This window comes from Talpa occidentalis, unplaced genomic scaffold (genome assembly GCF_014898055.3).
Source record: "Talpa occidentalis isolate TD23 unplaced genomic scaffold, MPIMG_talOcc4v2.1 talOcc4.10, whole genome shotgun sequence".
NCBI classification, from domain to species: domain Eukaryota; kingdom Metazoa; phylum Chordata; class Mammalia; order Eulipotyphla; family Talpidae; genus Talpa; species Talpa occidentalis.
This window is the reverse complement of record NW_023600993.1, coordinates 29,849,156-29,865,593: the sequence shown is the minus strand read 5'-3', so window position 1 is coordinate 29,865,593 and position 16,438 is coordinate 29,849,156. Positions and strand designations below refer to the sequence as shown.

The 16,438-nt window shown below is 38.4% G+C and overlaps 1 protein-coding gene across 4 annotated transcripts in view; it reads left to right on the top strand.

Annotated features, from left to right (window-relative positions):
- Positions 1 to 16,438, top strand: part of ULK4 (unc-51 like kinase 4) — a 378,716-nt gene that overhangs the window by 99,525 nt on the left and 262,753 nt on the right. For 3 of the 4 annotated variants that reach the window (XM_037526793.2, XM_054693291.1, XM_037526790.2), the window contains 5 exons: positions 5,978 to 6,111; positions 7,548 to 7,669; positions 7,829 to 7,885; positions 15,679 to 15,730; positions 15,832 to 15,926. In XM_037526793.2, the coding sequence (XP_037382690.1) occupies positions 5,978 to 6,111; positions 7,548 to 7,669; positions 7,829 to 7,885; positions 15,679 to 15,730; positions 15,832 to 15,926 (460 nt within the window). The remainder of the gene's footprint in view (positions 1 to 5,977; positions 6,112 to 7,547; positions 7,670 to 7,828; positions 7,886 to 15,678; positions 15,731 to 15,831; positions 15,927 to 16,438) is intronic. The other variant, XM_037526797.2, reaches the window with a different exon arrangement.

The following is a 16,438-nucleotide window of genomic DNA, read 5'->3' as shown; positions in this document are numbered from 1 at the left end:
GAAACCTTACAACAGGAGCCCGTGAAAACCTTAGCTTCATTAGGTAATTTTCCTTGCTTACCATCATCACCATCAGCCTCTTGTGGGTTGCATCGTAACACATTTTCCATGATGTCAGCTCCCCAATCTATCTAATATGACAGAGAGTGAAATGAAGCTGTCAGAATCAGATAAAAATGATAAAATAGGCCCCAAATATCTACCTGTTCTCCAAATGACTTCATACTTATATTGGTATGACGGGCCGTAAAATAATCTTACATGTCTCTAGAATGAGAACCCTTCTAGAGAGTGAATAGTCTTATAAGTTCATTGTGTAGGTTTGCCATGAGCCTGAAATGTCAGTGCCTCCTGGAGAATGAAATTTTCCTGGAAGTTTTATCCCCTTGCCTATAACATTGCTATTAATATGATAATTAGTGAAATTAAAAAAATCTATTTTGATCTTAAAAGAAAGATTTTTTGAAATGGAATATTTACTCTGTATAATTGGCTGTGTGGGAAAAATTATTTTCTCAGCTTACACCATACAAAAGTCAATTCCAGATGGATTAAAGAATTATGTACCAAAAAGAAACTATAAACAGCTGGGACTATATTTGTCTAATTAGGGGCAAGGAAAGCTTTTGTCATTATAAAAATGATGAAAGAAACCATAAAAGGAAATGCTGATACTTTGACTATATATAAACTGGAAACTTTAATATCTCTCTAAATCATAAATTCATGCTAACAAAACCTATAATTTTTCACATCACATATAATAGTTAACTATAAGATTCATAAAGATAGGCACAGATATTTAGCCTCATTGGTTAAAACAATAACCCAATACTGTTTCTATCCATGGCTACTCTTAGAAACAGCAAAATGAGAATACGTATCATAGCGCAAGTATGTATCTATAGAATAATTTCTCCCTAGAGATGAAATTACTAGGTTTTTAATTTGGATGATACTGCCAACTTACACTCTTCATGGGATTTGTACCAAGTTATGTTTCCATTAGCAATAGAGAATGGGTAGTCTCAGAGTCTTGATGGAATTCTTTGCTGCCAAACTATCTGAATTTTGGCTATCTAGAGAAAAAAATGCTATGGTAGTATATATATTTCTCTTATTATGGGCAAAGTAGAGCATCTGTTTTGCTTGAGTCATTTGTATTTTCTCTGTACACTGCTCTTTCTTATCCTTTTTTCATTTTTTCTCTTGCCTTGTTTTTTTTTTTTTTTTCTCCTAATCTCTATCTGGGAGGCATAAGTGGTGTGTGCACACGTATATAATATTAGTCTTTTGTAATATGAGTTGTGAATATTTTCCTCTGACATAGTTGTCTTTTTTTCTTAGCAGTTTTCTTTAAACTTATGTTATCTGGCAATATAAATGGCAAATAAACACATATCAAACAGTAGAATTAGGAAAGGCCTTGGAACAAGCAAGAACCAAGGAGTTGCTGTAGTGAGCTAGGTAAAGCCTGTGGCAATTTCAACAGCAATGTGTACCTATTCAGCAAGTATTTATTGAACACTTCTTTAATGTCAGAAACTGTGCCCAGAAGTGGAAAGATGTTGTGGTGAACCAAATCAGATAAAGTCCTTGCCCTTAGGTATTTTAGGTTTATTGGGATGAAACATCAGAAAATCAAAAATATATTATAAAATTTCAGTAGGGTGAGAGCCTTAATGCATTCTGTGCTATGAGACAATATCATAGAGGGATTTAATTTAAGGAAGTTAGTAGAAATTGTAGTGAATTATGATGTATACGAATTCACTGGCAAGGAGCGGAGAGAAGATCTAAGTTAGGGAGAAAAGAGTGTTTTGCTGTTGGGGGAGGTATTGAGTCTGAGGAATAGATAATTTGACTGGAGGGGAGAGAAAGCAAGGTGCAGCAAGATAGGAAGTTGGGGGTCAAACCCTGTAGGACTTTTAAGTTATGATGGGGTGTTTTAAGAACTCCTTTGCTAAGAAGAAGAGGTTGCCATTGAAGGATTTTAAACAAAGGAACAACTTGATTGATAAGGTAAGTATAGATGTAGGAGGTGTAAGAGTTAGAGTGACAGTGCAGCAGCAGATAGACAAGCTAGGAAGTGGTTTTAGACCTGGAGGAGGAAAACAGACGCTCGTGCTTGCTTGGGAATGGGAATATCTAGGGGTTTGAGGAGTGCTTAATATTTGAGTTGGTATAGGAAGTGAGAGAAAGGTGGTAAGGTCTCTGGGTTATCTACAGGGTAGAGAATGATGCTGTACAGTGGGATATAATCTGAAAGGCAATCAATTTTGGTGGGATGATGATAATATTTACATTGGCTATATCGAATTTGAAACGTCTTTGAGACAAAAGACAGCTAATCAAGTCAAGTCAGCAGTTGAATATATAGACCAGATTTGGGCTGCAGTTATGTCATTGGAAGCATCTGTGTACAGAGGTGGTAAATCATATCATTGATGGGGATGAGATAGTGTGGATCAAGTGAGTAAGAGAGAATAGTGGGCCTAGAATGAATCTTGATAACTTTTAACATTTAGGGGTGTGAAACCCACAAAAGTAGAAGGAAAAACCAGAGAAATTGGAAAAGTATGATCTATAGAGTAATAGGAGTATAGAATGCTGTTGCTTTGTCAAGGTGGGTGAAGGCAAGATAGATGCCCTTTGGGTTTGGTGTCATGGAAGTTGTCAGTGACCATAGAGTAATGGGACTGAAAGCCAGATTTTGGAGGGTTGAGAAAAAAGTGGGAGGAACAGTGGATAAGTGGAATAGATTTCTCTCTTACATATTTGAGGGGAAGGACAGTTGCTAGAAGAGCATAGAAAGTATTTTGTTAAATGGGAGTGAATATGTCAAAGATAAAATAAGTAATTGTCAGTGTTAAGGTTCTGAGAAAGTGGAATTGATGAGATCCAAAGTGCAGCTGGAAGGGGAGATTGGTGCGTTGTTTTGATGGAAGGCAAGGACACTGAAATGGGATGCACAGTAGGTGTGCGTGCTGAACTAGGAAGACTTTCTGGGAGCAGTGGGAGACAGTGTCACTCATGAAGACAAGAAAGTTGGGGATTTGAGAAGAAAATTTGAAATTAGCCTGGGAATAAGGTTTTTAATTTTGATGATACTGCCAACTCACACTCTTCATGGGATTTGTACCAAGTTATGTTTCCATTAGCAATAGAGTATGGGTAGTCTATGAAATATAGTTGGATTGTTGAAACATCCAATATTAATGTCATGTATTTATAGTGAAATAAGCTTGCCGCCTCGTGTTTAATTTCAGCAGCTTTCTCTGAAGAGATGTGAAAAGTAGATTTTCACATTCATCCAGAGTTCATATAGTTAGAAGGTGTGGTTCCCTATGAGCTGGCTACTAACAGGTCACTCATGGGCAACCTTGACCTATTTGCTATCTACAAATCACAGCAGAGCATTCCTTGACTACCTACGGGGTATAGCCCGTATCATGAGGCAGGCCCGGGGATGCCTAGGCTGCTGTTGACCTGATTACGTGACTGTCTCCATGGTAGTCTCGGGATAACTTTGCCTGTGATAACATCAAATACTTTGCTGACGCAAATGTCACTTGACGTATGGCCATGATGTCCCCTTCCCTCTCCCTTGTAAAACTTTGTCCCCCATTCCTATCCCACCCTCCTGAGTTTATTCCTCATACCATTGTCGCATGATTAACTTTTACTGGCCTGTGTGCTTTCAATAAATGACACAAGAACTTCTGCTCAAGTAGCAGAGTCTTGCCTTGCAAACCTGCTCCACGACTGCTGTGTCCCTCATTGCGTTCTCGCTGCAAAGCAGCAGCAAAATTCCTGTTGCAAGAAGAAGGGTGCAAAGAGAAGAAAGAAGTCCAGAGTGTAATGAAATGATATAGATGGTGGGATGTAATTAAAACAGGAAGTAAGTGAAGAAACTACTGATGGATTGAGGGAAAATATGATAGGCTCGGTTAGTAGCAGATCCTATAAAGATGAAGAATTGTCATAGTGGAAAGTGTGCAAGTAGGACAAGAGCAGTAATGACCAGAGGATGCACTTGGAATACTTATCTTGGAGGAGATGCAATTCAGTGCCATAACCTTTAACTTAGGAAAAGTTGTTCTGTATCCGGTGAGACCGGGCAGGGAGACACCACACCATCCGCCTTGAGAAGCAGGAAAGAAGATGTGTTTCCATGTCCTTGGTATTTTCTGGTCCTGCTCCTTCGATTGGGTTGCTTTAACAGGTGCCAGCTCATGCAGAGGATCTTGGAGTCCTGCTATCCTCTTGGGAGCTGCAGGCTACAGTGATGGTATGTTGTGCTTCAGGTCCTTGGGAGCGTCGGGCTGGCTGGCTCCCCAGCCTGTTCCCCATCATTTCTTTTTTAAATTTTTTAAAAAAAGATTTATTTATTTATTTATTTATTTATACAAGCACTGGGTACAGTCAGAAGTGTGGGAGGGTGAGAGCACACCAGAGCGGAGAGCAGAGCAGGCAGACTGACGAAGTACACTGCTGAGGGGAGCAGTGGGCGCGGCAGGTGAGGTCTGCGCGCCATGTGGGACCCTCGCCCGGCAGCCAGGGATCGAACCAGCACTGCAGAGGCTGCGGGCAGCTTCGCAGCCCAGCACTCAACTGCTGCGCCACCGGGGGGGCCCTCCCCATCATTTCTTAACATGTTACACAGCTGAAGTTTTTGGATTTCACTTACCATGAAATGTTGAGCGCTCATTTTTTATCATTTAGTCATTATATCAAGATATTTTGCACTCTGAGTGCATTTAAGTAGTAGTGGTACATTTCTGCTGATGCATCACTATGGTCTCTTCATTTTGACTGTTGCCATAATGTTTTCTAGGGTGTGGCTAGAGCTGTAATCAGGGACTAAGAACAGTGGATGCTAGCTGGCTTCTGTGTGACTTAAACTTTTGATTTGGTTTCAGCCCCATTTTCCCCCCCAGTAGCAGAAAGGCAAAGCATGAATAAATCAACTAAGAGAGCCACACATAAACTAAGTGTTAAGATTTCAGTATCCATATATCTGTGCGTTCTGTACAAAACCCCCTCCCTCCAGTTTACAGTGGGAGTTGATTGGAAGTTCTCTCTGAGAAGTAAACTTAGGTGGGACAAATGATTATAACAGATGGATGATGGCAAGAGAGTATATAGCAAGGGAGATTGCTGTGTAGGGGTTTGTGCAGGGTGAATCAATGAATTCATTATCCTTTAGAGAGCTGAGGGGAAGAGGAACTCGGGAAGATGACTGGTAGGTTGAAACAAGGGGATGAAATGTGGGCCTAAAACTTTTCAACCACACCCTGAGTATCTAGAGTGATGGTCCAATTTGTTCCCTAGTTCTGCTTTGGAAGCAGGTAGTTTGGAGATTGATGTTTAATGAATGCCAGTGATTCTAAGAAAAAACAAATTTATCAAAAGGTAGATGGCATAAAACTGATCAACAAAAGGACCTGTAAAATCTAGGCATTCAGATCGTTGTTTGCTCTCTGTATCTCCTGGAGTTTAAATTGTTTTCTTTGGATTCATGTACACAATTTATTGAAAGAATTGAAATTCCTGTGATTTGCCTGAGGTTCCAAACAAATTTAATACTGAAGACCAACAAAAGTGCAAAAATTTGAGGTTCTACTTAAAACCTTTGAAACACCTAGAACCCCCCTGTGTCTGGACACCTGTTTGCCTTTTCACCCATCACCCAGAGGATGTGGTTTCTCTTCTTGGGCCAAAGGCAAATGAAATCAGGACTTTGTTTTATAACCACATTGGCAGGAATATTCAAAGTTGCTTTATATTCTCTCTGCATAAACGTTTAGATTTTTCTAAGGCAAAAATGGATGGCGCCTGTCAAGCTGCTATGAATCTAAATGTCAACATGATTGGGATTGTGCTCCTGGAAACATTGGCCTTGGCGGTGTTTCGGGACAGATGCTATCTACTGTTTTATCAGGAAAGGTAATCTTTTGCACTTTCCTGGATGTAGACTGGTGATGTACATCGAGAGAGACAGCAGAAAGACCACTCCAGGCAAGGAGCAGCAGAGTGGCAATGAGTACTTGTCCAAATGCCTGGACCTCCTCATCCGTCACATCGTACAGGAGCTGCCACGGATCCTGGGTAAATTGGAATCTCATCCCCAGGCCCCTTCCTGCCAACCTTTCTGAGACTTGGCTTTTGGGCATTGCTTCTTTTTATTCTTGCTTGTCTCTTAATGCAGGCGAGTGCAATACACTTTCTCTTGAATGCATAGCCTCAAAATTTAAATTTGCCTCCTCTGTTTTTATAGTTATTTTACATCAATGACATGACGTAGCCTGCAGTGAGCAGGGTAAAGGTTACAGTGAAGTGCTGTCTGTAGTAAACTGACATTTGGGGAAAATAAACAAAAGGAAAGCAAGTTGCTTGCTTCAAATTGGACTCGGGGTATTATTTTAGGTAACTTCTCAAAATTTCTCACTGCATAATTCTGAAGAAAAATATTTTATCTTCAGGTTAGAGCCAAACATTTATTTTGTGTTAAAAGAATTGAAAGATTCACAGTCATTACAATTTGATATTAGAGTAAGGAATTTTTAATATTAAAGTTCAGAGTTTGAAAATTTGTTTTGTTTGAAACTTTAAGATAAAAATGCCTAATAATAATTTTCAAGACTGTTTATTTCAGCTTGAAAAAACCATTATCCCATTGTTATTCACAGGAATGAATATGATCAAAGGATTATGTCCTTTTAGTTAAAATCCCATTCCATGCTTTTCCAGCAGATGTAGCTATTAACCAGAAATGTTTAAAATTTAAAATTTGATCCAACCATTATATTAAAATACATTTAGACTCAGAAATTTAAAATGTTGGAATGTATGTCATGGCTGGTTGGTACTACCTTTTGATCCTCACTAATGCTTTGGGAGACTTTTTGCCTGTTAATGACTGAAAATGGAGCATTTGAAAATTTATTTTGAATTATAACCTTTCAAAAATCTCTAACCTGAAGGCCACAATCTGGTCTATTGGTAGTTGAGTTTCTTTTCAGAAAATACCCTGTTTTAGGATATAAGATTCTGAAGTCCACAAAGCAAATTTTATTATCACTTGACTTATCACCCAATAAAAAGTTTTAGGAATTGATCTCATTTTACTTCCATCTTATTTTATTGTTAAAAGAACTATGAGCAATAATCTGTTTACTTATAATTTTTAAATAACTTTCTCTTGTTTGTAAAAGTGGAAAGTGCTCAGGGTTGAAATTTGGGAAGTACTGAAAAATGGGAAGGAAAATCATTTCTAAAACCACTGCTCCACCAGAACCATTTATAAATTATTTTTTAAATTTCTGGATGAGAGATCAAGGTTATACCCAGGATCTCCCCAGAGGCCACAACTTGCTGTTATAATTTCAATTCTTTGTGAATACAATGAAACAGCTTCTACTCACCTCTTTCATTTGGAGGTTAATTGCTGCAACCACCCCTTTAGTATTCTAGCAATGATGGTTGTGATTCCTAAGTATTTGTGGTCTCTAACCTCCATGTGTGTGCTGGGATGTGCTTTGCAGGTGACATTCTAAATGCCCTGGCTAACGTTTCCGGTCGTAAACACCCATCAACAGTTCAAGTGAAGCAGTTGAAGATGTGTCTCCCCCTGATGCCTATAGTGCTTCACCTCGTCACTTCTCAGGTACTATGTTATTCAGAGAAAAAAAATAGGATAAAATGTGACTCCCCTCTTTGTAAAACTGGAGCTGAGAAATGTCAACTCAGACAAAGTATTTTCATTTTTTTAACCCCCTTGTGCGTGGCTTTCAGGATTTAATCTGTGGAAACTCTCATCACACAGGTATTTCGACCTCAAGTTGTAACAGAAGAGTTCCTTTTCAGTTACGGAACTATTCTTGTGAGTAACACTGAATTCTTCACCTTACTAATAAAAATATGGCTCTCTCTACTGTTTGTGGAATTTGGTGTCAGAATGAGGTAATTTAAAAATCCTAGTGGTATTTATTTGTCTCTAGGGAAGTGACCTTTTTATATTTTTATCTTTTGACTGTAATAAAATTTGACATTTGGAGAAAAATACATTCTCTCCTGATAATGTATTTTGTTTAGAGACATCTCCAAGTAAGGTAAATAAGGCCATAGAAGACCCTTTCATAGATTTTGGTATTGAACATCGTGAAAAAATTAAAATAATAAAGCTGGTGAAATGGAGTGCTGGGAATATATTATCAATAGTTCCCGTGCCTTACATTGTCCAGTTATGTGCAGTGTCTCTCTTTATGATAGCCTGTCTCTAAGTAAAGCCCCATTTAACATTTTCTTTAATTTAATTTTGATGGGATAGATAGCAATGTAAAACAAACCGTAATACTATCTTTTACTTCCATTTTTGCTCACAAAAAATAGTCTTTTTGTTCAGGTTGTGCCTCCGTAATTATCTTTTTCCCCTGCCTAGAATAGTTACAGTTTATGTTGTTGATAAAATGGGGAGCTACACAAAGAAAACTTTGATATTGATAATAAAAACAGAACTGAGATTTTCAAATTGTCATGGAGGCACCTAGTTAAAATGAAGTAAACATTTCAATTTTATTGTTAGTTTGGAATTAAAAAAAATGAGTGAGAATCTAGTTTTCTAGATGGTTCTTGAAGTATGAATGCTGAGTGGAGATCACTTTTTAGTGAGCAGTGTGTTCCAGCAATGCCAGGGGTGGGGGTCAGGGGTCCCTTTGAACTCAATTTCAAATTATTTTCATCTCAGTGTCCTGAATTCTGCGAAGTATGTCATTTTCGTCAGACATTCATGAATCTGCAGATTATTAGAATTCTGTTTACCATCTTCTTTAATTGAGTGATTAATCCATTTTTAAGTACAATATGGCACCTTTTTTTAATATGGCATCATTTCAACATGACTATAATTCTACTGCACTGACATATGAAAGCTTGAAAATAGTAAATTTGCCCTTGCAGCCCACCTTGAAATATTTTGGTGCAGTTTTTTTTGGGATACATGTAATTGTGCTTTTTTCATTCTTTTTTTTTTTTCCTCATGCATAGTCTCTTTCTCTGCCTACATTAACTGATTATGTTTTAGACCTTTAAGGTATTACTGAGTGTCTCCAATATAAACGTTTTTATGGATTTTCAGGAATCATTTCAATGTACTTTAGGAGAACTCATCTCTGTGTAACAGTATGCTCAGAAGCAAGGGAAGAAGCCACACTTAGGGAGGGCTTCCTCACCGTCTCCCTGGAGTGGGCTTACCCTTTATTGATTGGGGGAAATCTATAGGGTTTTCTTAATGTGAACATTTTTAGGGAATGGAAAATAACCTGTTAGGTTGAAAGATAATGATATTGAAACATCGAGCAGATTTTTTCCTTGATAATGTCACTCAAGTACAGGGAGTTTAGGTCAGTAATAAAGGAAAATAGTCTTTTGATTCTCTGGAGGCCCTTCTTGTAGTTTGGATCATGACCAATCCCAGAATTTTTTTCACTATTTCCTTTATTGCATTTTATTTGGCCTTCTCTGTATGTTCCTATTTCTCATACTCAGTGTTAATGGCACTGATGGCATATTACTAAAGGGAGAGAAGTATTGACTAAAAGTACGAACTGATGCATAATCTGGAAGAAGATGCCACATGTGCTATTGAAGTTCAGCATCCTGAAGTTTCAGTTGTGCCGTAACACACATTCATCTGACAGCCAACAGTCCTTTAGAAATTTTCAGTATAGATTAGCATACTAAAAACAAAAAATAATTATTTTAATTTTTGCTTAAGCAAAGGTTTCCTAAACTTATTTGAGAGGTGTTTGTATGGCTTTGGATCCCCCACAGAATGATGACTCTGTGAAACACTCCAGAGCAGTGTGTAGTCTGTCCTGGTAGCACAATGCAGCAGTCCATCCATATGAATATACTTAGCATTGTGTTTTGAAGTCTTTTTCATGATGTATCAAGCAGAGTAGCTCTTATATTATGGCAGACCTATGATCTCTTTATATTTTAAAATGTCTTAATTTGAGGTATTCAAGCTTAGACCACCCATAGGACTTCTATCTAGCAGCAGGAAGCTGCTGCTAAGAACTTCTTGGGCTTCTGCTAAAATAGTTGTATAGGAGCTGCATCTGGGTGGGGATAGAGACAGCAGTCAAGGTTGGTGTGATCTCCCCTCACTAGAAGGCTTCTGAAGGAGCAGACTGGAGGGGGTGATGGAGCTGTGCTTCCCGCTGGCTTCAGTTTTCATGTTGGACTAGGGCACAGTTTGCCTGTTTGACGTATTGACATAAAATTACTGGTTTTTGGTAGAAAGATTTGGAATACTTCTGACATGTGAAGGCATGATTATAGGAATTAACTTTTTGTAAACATTTTCTCACCCAATAAAATGAAGTTTTGGTCTTCTTACATTTTAAAGATTAGTATTTGGAAATAATTTAGCAGGGCACTTATAAACCATGATTGTGTTTTCAGAGGTTCAAGGCACAAGAGTACTATCAATACATTGCTGATAGTTGTTGTTTTCACTTCTTATTGGCACTAACAGTGTGTCATTGTATCTATCTCTCTGTCCAGTAGAAAAGTTATCTGGGGATATTTTTTAGAATTAATCATCTAGGATAATAATATGGGGAAAAAACTGTGGTGAATATCACAGTTCTTTGGGGCCTCCATTGCCCAAAATGGTATAGGTGGGGGGCAGGGTAAGTGAGTTGAAAATCAGGGACCTGACAGTATGATGGTGAAAATAAGATCCTGGGTCTAAGCAATGGCATTAAGAAGTAATGACATTAAGAAAATATGTTCAAGAACTCATGATGTATATTAACCTAATGTTCATTGTATTTCTTGTGTTCTTTTGAAAATGCTCTTGATTAATGAGCTGGTAAAGAAGACTTGGTTGTGTTTGTTCTTCAGTTCTGACCTTGTTTGTTTGTAGAAGTGCAGTGGTTATGTGGTGGTTATAATTTTTTTTTTTTAAAATAGAAGCATGTTTTATTTATTTATTTGTTTGTTTTATTTTTTTTTGTTTGTGTTTGTTTATACAAGCACTGGGTACAGTCAGAAGCGCGGGAGGGTGAGAGAATTCACCAGAGCCAGAGCGGGGAGCAGAGCAGGCAGAAGGACCGAAGTACACTGCTGAGGGGAGCAGCGGGCAGCAGGAGAGGTCTGCGTGCCATGTGGGACCCTCCTCTGGTGGCCGGGGAGCAGCCGGGGATCGAACCGACGCCGCAGAGACCGCGGGCAGCTTCGCAACCCAGCGCTCAACCGCTGCGCCACCTGGGAGGCCCAAGTGGTTATAATTTTTTGTACAAAAAGGCATCACAGGGCCTCCCCTGGTGGCACAGCAGTTGAGCGCTGGGCTTCGAAGCTGCCCACAGCCTCTGCAGTGCTGGTTGGATCCCAGGCCACCGGCGAGGGTCCCACATGGTGCGACAGATCTCTCCCACTGTGCTCACTGCTCCCCTCAGCAGTGTATTTCGTCGTTCTGCCTGCTCTGTTCCCCACTCTGGCTCTGGTGAATTCTCTCACCCTCCCACGCTTCTGACTGTACCCAGTGCTTGTATAAATAAACAAATAAATCTTTAAAACAAAAAAACAAAAACAAAAAGGCATCACAATTCATATTTTTTACAAACAAGAAAAGATAAAATCATTCTGATAGGTTTTTCTCTAAGAATAGAACTATAATCTCCATTATTAGTAAATTTTAACTTATCTTGGGCATTGAGATTAATTTTTAAAAGAAAAGATACTTTCCTGCCCTCTGAAGATTTTTGCTTAAGTGATTGTTGCTTTGCTGATAGATTTTGACTTCAGTAGTAGATGTAGCAGAAAGTGTGCACTCATATTTTTAAAAATAATAATATATGCTTTTTCATTTCCACACAGATGTTCTAGTTATGAGTTTTTTCCCCTCATTTTTTACAGACTATGAATTCATTTACCCAGTTGTGATGGGAGCTTATTTTCAGCTTCTTTGAAGCACTGAATAACAATAAGCAGCTCTGGTCAGCCCTTGAGGCACAGGTTTCCTTTTCCTTCCAGATGGGGCCAATTTTTGCGCCACATTCTTCCACTCAGTAAGCCTGCTGTAGGGCGGGAATCCATCCTTTTTGGTCCCCTGGGAATCCCCACATTGACGCTTCACCATTAGAAGATAGCTGTGTTACCCACTGGGCTGTGGACATCTACAGATTTCTAGGTCACTGCCTTAACATCTTTTAGCTTTGGGCCACGGTCAGTCTTTCAACGATGCTTCTGTCACCATTCTTGGAGAACAGGATTATCCCTCTGAGGGTCCTCCCAACACCTTCACCTCACAGCCCCTTGACTCTTCTCTTCCCATGAGCTCATCTTTCCCTCTGTCAGCTGCTTTGACCCAGGATCTTATTTTCACCATCATACTGTCAGGTCTCTGATTTTCAACTCACTTACCCTGCCTCCCGTCTACATCAGCATTTTGATTTCTCTGAGATTTAGATGGGCTCCACACTCTCCTCTCACCCTCCTGCCTTCCCATTGCCTGGATTCATTTTTCTCTTTACTCACCTGAGAGATCCTTGTTGAGCACCTTCCACTACTTTCCATACACCCATAACTCCCTTTCCTGCCTCTTCCTCCATTGTCCTCCTCTGGCTGACCCTCATTCTGGTTCAGTTTAATTCACTACCTACGCTACCCCTGGCTTTGAGGGTCTAAATATGTCTAGAGAAAAACATAATGAAAACAACTCGCTTTAAATTCAACACAGTTCATACATCTTGTTAATTTCCTAATTTATATACCTTCACGCTCACCAAGATTTTTATTCCTACATTCCCTTCTCTCCTTGAGTCTCCAGTGCTTTCTACTCTGTCCTCACACTCACCTGGTTAATTCCTATTATACCAAGAATGAAGAAGAAATATATCAAAAGACATTAAAATTGGTAAATCAATGAAATATTCGGTAGGGATTTTTTTTCATTAAACAAATATAAAAAAGAAAAATCAGTTTAAAGAAGCCTGTAATTTCACCATCTAGATAACCCTTGATGGTAGTAAAAAATTAATACTCGTACATGGTTAGAAAATCCAACAGTGCAAAAAGACTGAAAATCAAAAGTAAAAGCACACCTCCATCTCAGCATCCCTGCTCCCCAAAGGGCACTTTTGCTGTGGTTTCTGTGATTTCTTCCTTGAACATTTCTGTTAATATCTATATTTGTGCATTACCTATATAATCTTTCAAAAATTGCTAGGAATAATCATAGGTCTGTAACATCTTTACTTGGTGAGTTCATAGACTTTTAAGAGATTCAAGACAATGGCAATCTCCAAGTTTTTTATTTAACATCAAATCATAGCAAAAGTTATGTGACCATTTTGGAATTTTGTGAAATTATTTCAACCAAAGTATCATGGAACACTTATGTTGCCTGTTTTTTTATTTTTTTTTTTAAGATTTATTTATTTTATACATGAACCGGGGTACAGGCCAGATGCGTGGGAGGATGAGAGGATTCACCAGAGACAGAGCAGGGAACAGAAAAGTCAGACTGACGAAATAGACTGCTGAGGGGAGCAGCGGGCGAGACAGGAGAGGTCTGCCCCGCCTTGTGGGACCCTCCCCGGCCGGCCGGGATCGAACTGGTGCTGCCGAGGCTGCAGACAGCTTCACAGCTCGGCGCTCAACCGCCTGCGCCACCAGGGGAGGCCCTATGTTGCCTCTTTTTATTTTTATTTGCTATATTATTTCATGTTTAGTTTTCATGGTTTATTTATAGGCCAAAAAAAAAAAGTGTCCTATATTTTCAGTTTTTAAAGAGCTTATGTCTTTATTTTAGGATTTTGTCTTTAAGGGCAATTTGTGCTTATTTTTTAAAATTACAAAACACAAGCTTGGGCCTCACTGGTGTTGCAAGGGGTTAAAAAGCAACCTATGAAGCTATCCGCAGCCACTGCAGCACGAGTTCGATCCCCGGCCAGGGAACTACTCACATGGTGCAGCAGACCTCTTCTGACTCACCCGCTGCTCCCCTCAGCAGTGTATTTCAGTCAGTCTGCTTGTTCTGTTCCCCGCTCTGTCTCTGGTGAATCCTCTCACCCTCTACACCTCTGGCCTATACCCCAGTTCTTGTATATATAAATAAATAAATCGTAAAAAAAAACCCACAAGCTTACTAAAGAAAATGGAGAACATTATAGTGAGATTTGAATAAAACTACCCATAACTCTACCACACTCAAAGACAGACATTGTTAACTCTTGTTTACTTAGTGTTTTCTATTCCTATGTATGCATTTGTGTGTAGAAAAGCTATGTTTCTCATATATGTATATAGATACATGTACATGACTTCTATCGATACATGTGGTTGAGACTATGCTGTGTGTGTATATATATTGTATTCTGCTTTTTCCATTTAGCATTGCATCAGAAGTATTTCCATATCTTTAAAAATACTTTAAAAATATTTTTTTCTCCCACGTTGTAATGACTACGTACTCTTCCACTTGTGTGAACTTATGCAGTTTCTTATCATTTCAGTAAAGTTATAAAATACCCAAACAAACAATATGGTATTTAGGGACACATGTATATATAGTAAAACTATCACAAAATGCTACAGAAATGGCAAATTCATGATAGTGCTTATCTCTGGAAGGGTGGGTTTAAGGATTTTTTTAATAGAATAAAAGCTATACACATATTCTTTTGCTTTTTTTTTTTTTTTTTTTTTTTAGTATTACATATTTTAAGAAAAGCTATTGGGCACAGTAGGTCCGTTTTCTACTCTAGTCTAATTGCTTAATTATTTTTTAATTTGAGCATCATTTTGTTTTTATTTGCTGTTTGTTATCATATAGAGAATATTATATGTGTATTATTTTGTGAGCTGAGGCAACAACTCCAGTGTGGAGTTGTTAGCAACACATTGCTATCCCTGGGGCTCTGGCTGTTCTAACCATGGCAGTGATTGCTTCATTCGGGTCATGTTTATGGAGCATCTCTGTCTGGAGCATTTGGCAGTGAACTGGGACTCTCACCTGGAGAAATCACAGCTTAACTGCTCAGGCCAGCCTCTGAAAGAGTGTTGGGAGTCATCCCTCAAAGGGTGGCAGGGGCAGGACAGGTGTGTGGGACAGATAAGGGACTTGGGTTTGGGGGAAAAAGTATCTCGGAGGGACTGAGAACAGTAGTGAACTTTGAAGACTGACCTTAAACTCAACTGCTATGTCTTGGTGCAGTTTGCACTCAGGGTAGCTAGGACTTGACCTTCCTTTGAAATGGCCATTTCACATGGTTAGGTACCATTCTGCTATCTTGCAAAGTGGCTGAGTGGTTGTGGCACACCCTTAGAAATGCTTCTGTATCAATTGGATTAGCTTCACTTTTGCAGGTTGAGCTTTCTATGCATATATTTCTTTTGAATTTATTCCTACATTCAATCTCATTGATAGTGACGTATATGTTTAAAAATGACTATAGTTTGTAATATATTTTTGCTATTTCGCATGATCATATTTTAAAACTATGGTTATAGCGTTCATAATACTTTTATAGTATTTCATAATACATAAATAGTATTTAATGCCTTCCATGAATTATTTCATTAAGAATAGTAGGTGCAATTTTGGGCAAAACATTGCTTTAGTTCATAAATGTCCATTCATTAAAATTCTTTTTTTTTTAATAGAGTCATATTAATTCAATAGATTCAGGAGAAACTAACATAGATGGAGCCATAGGTGAGTAGACCATAGGGAATTTTACACCTTTTGTTGAGGTACTTTGATACTGTGATTTTGAATGTATAAATAGATACTTAAAATTATTAACTGTATTTTAGGACTGGTGGCCTCGGAAGAATTTATCAAGATCACCCTGTCTGCATTTGAAGCTATAATCCAGTATCCTATTTTGTTGAAAGACTATTGCTCTACGGTCAGTTCTGGCAGCTTTTGCCTTTACTTGGTGATTCTGTATAGAAAGAGCCTTAGTTTGCATATGCTGGCCTCCGAATTGTTTCTCCCATGAAGCAGCCATTCAGAAAACCTGTCCCCCGGTAGGATAAGCATAGAAAATCCTTTCCTTCTCTGTTAACTTTTTTTTTGGACTTCCCTTTGCTCCTTAGTCTTTTCCCCTTCTGTCCACACTGTATTTCTTGCTTGCTCCTTCTTTTTGCCTGATTGTTTGTTGTAACCAGATAAAACAAGCTCTTATAGTTTTTACTCATGGGTTATTCAGATATGTATTTACATTTTCAAGCATGGATACTTTTTTAGTTATTTTTGTATAGTTAATATCTAACTTAATTGAATTGAAGTCAGAGAAACACTTTAAATATGGTATGTTGAATATTTGCTTTATAGCCCATTATAAGGTTTTTTGGGAGTAGATTTTTTTTTATGTTTGAAAAGCATATGTATTTTGCAGCTCTTAGCTATAATATTCAA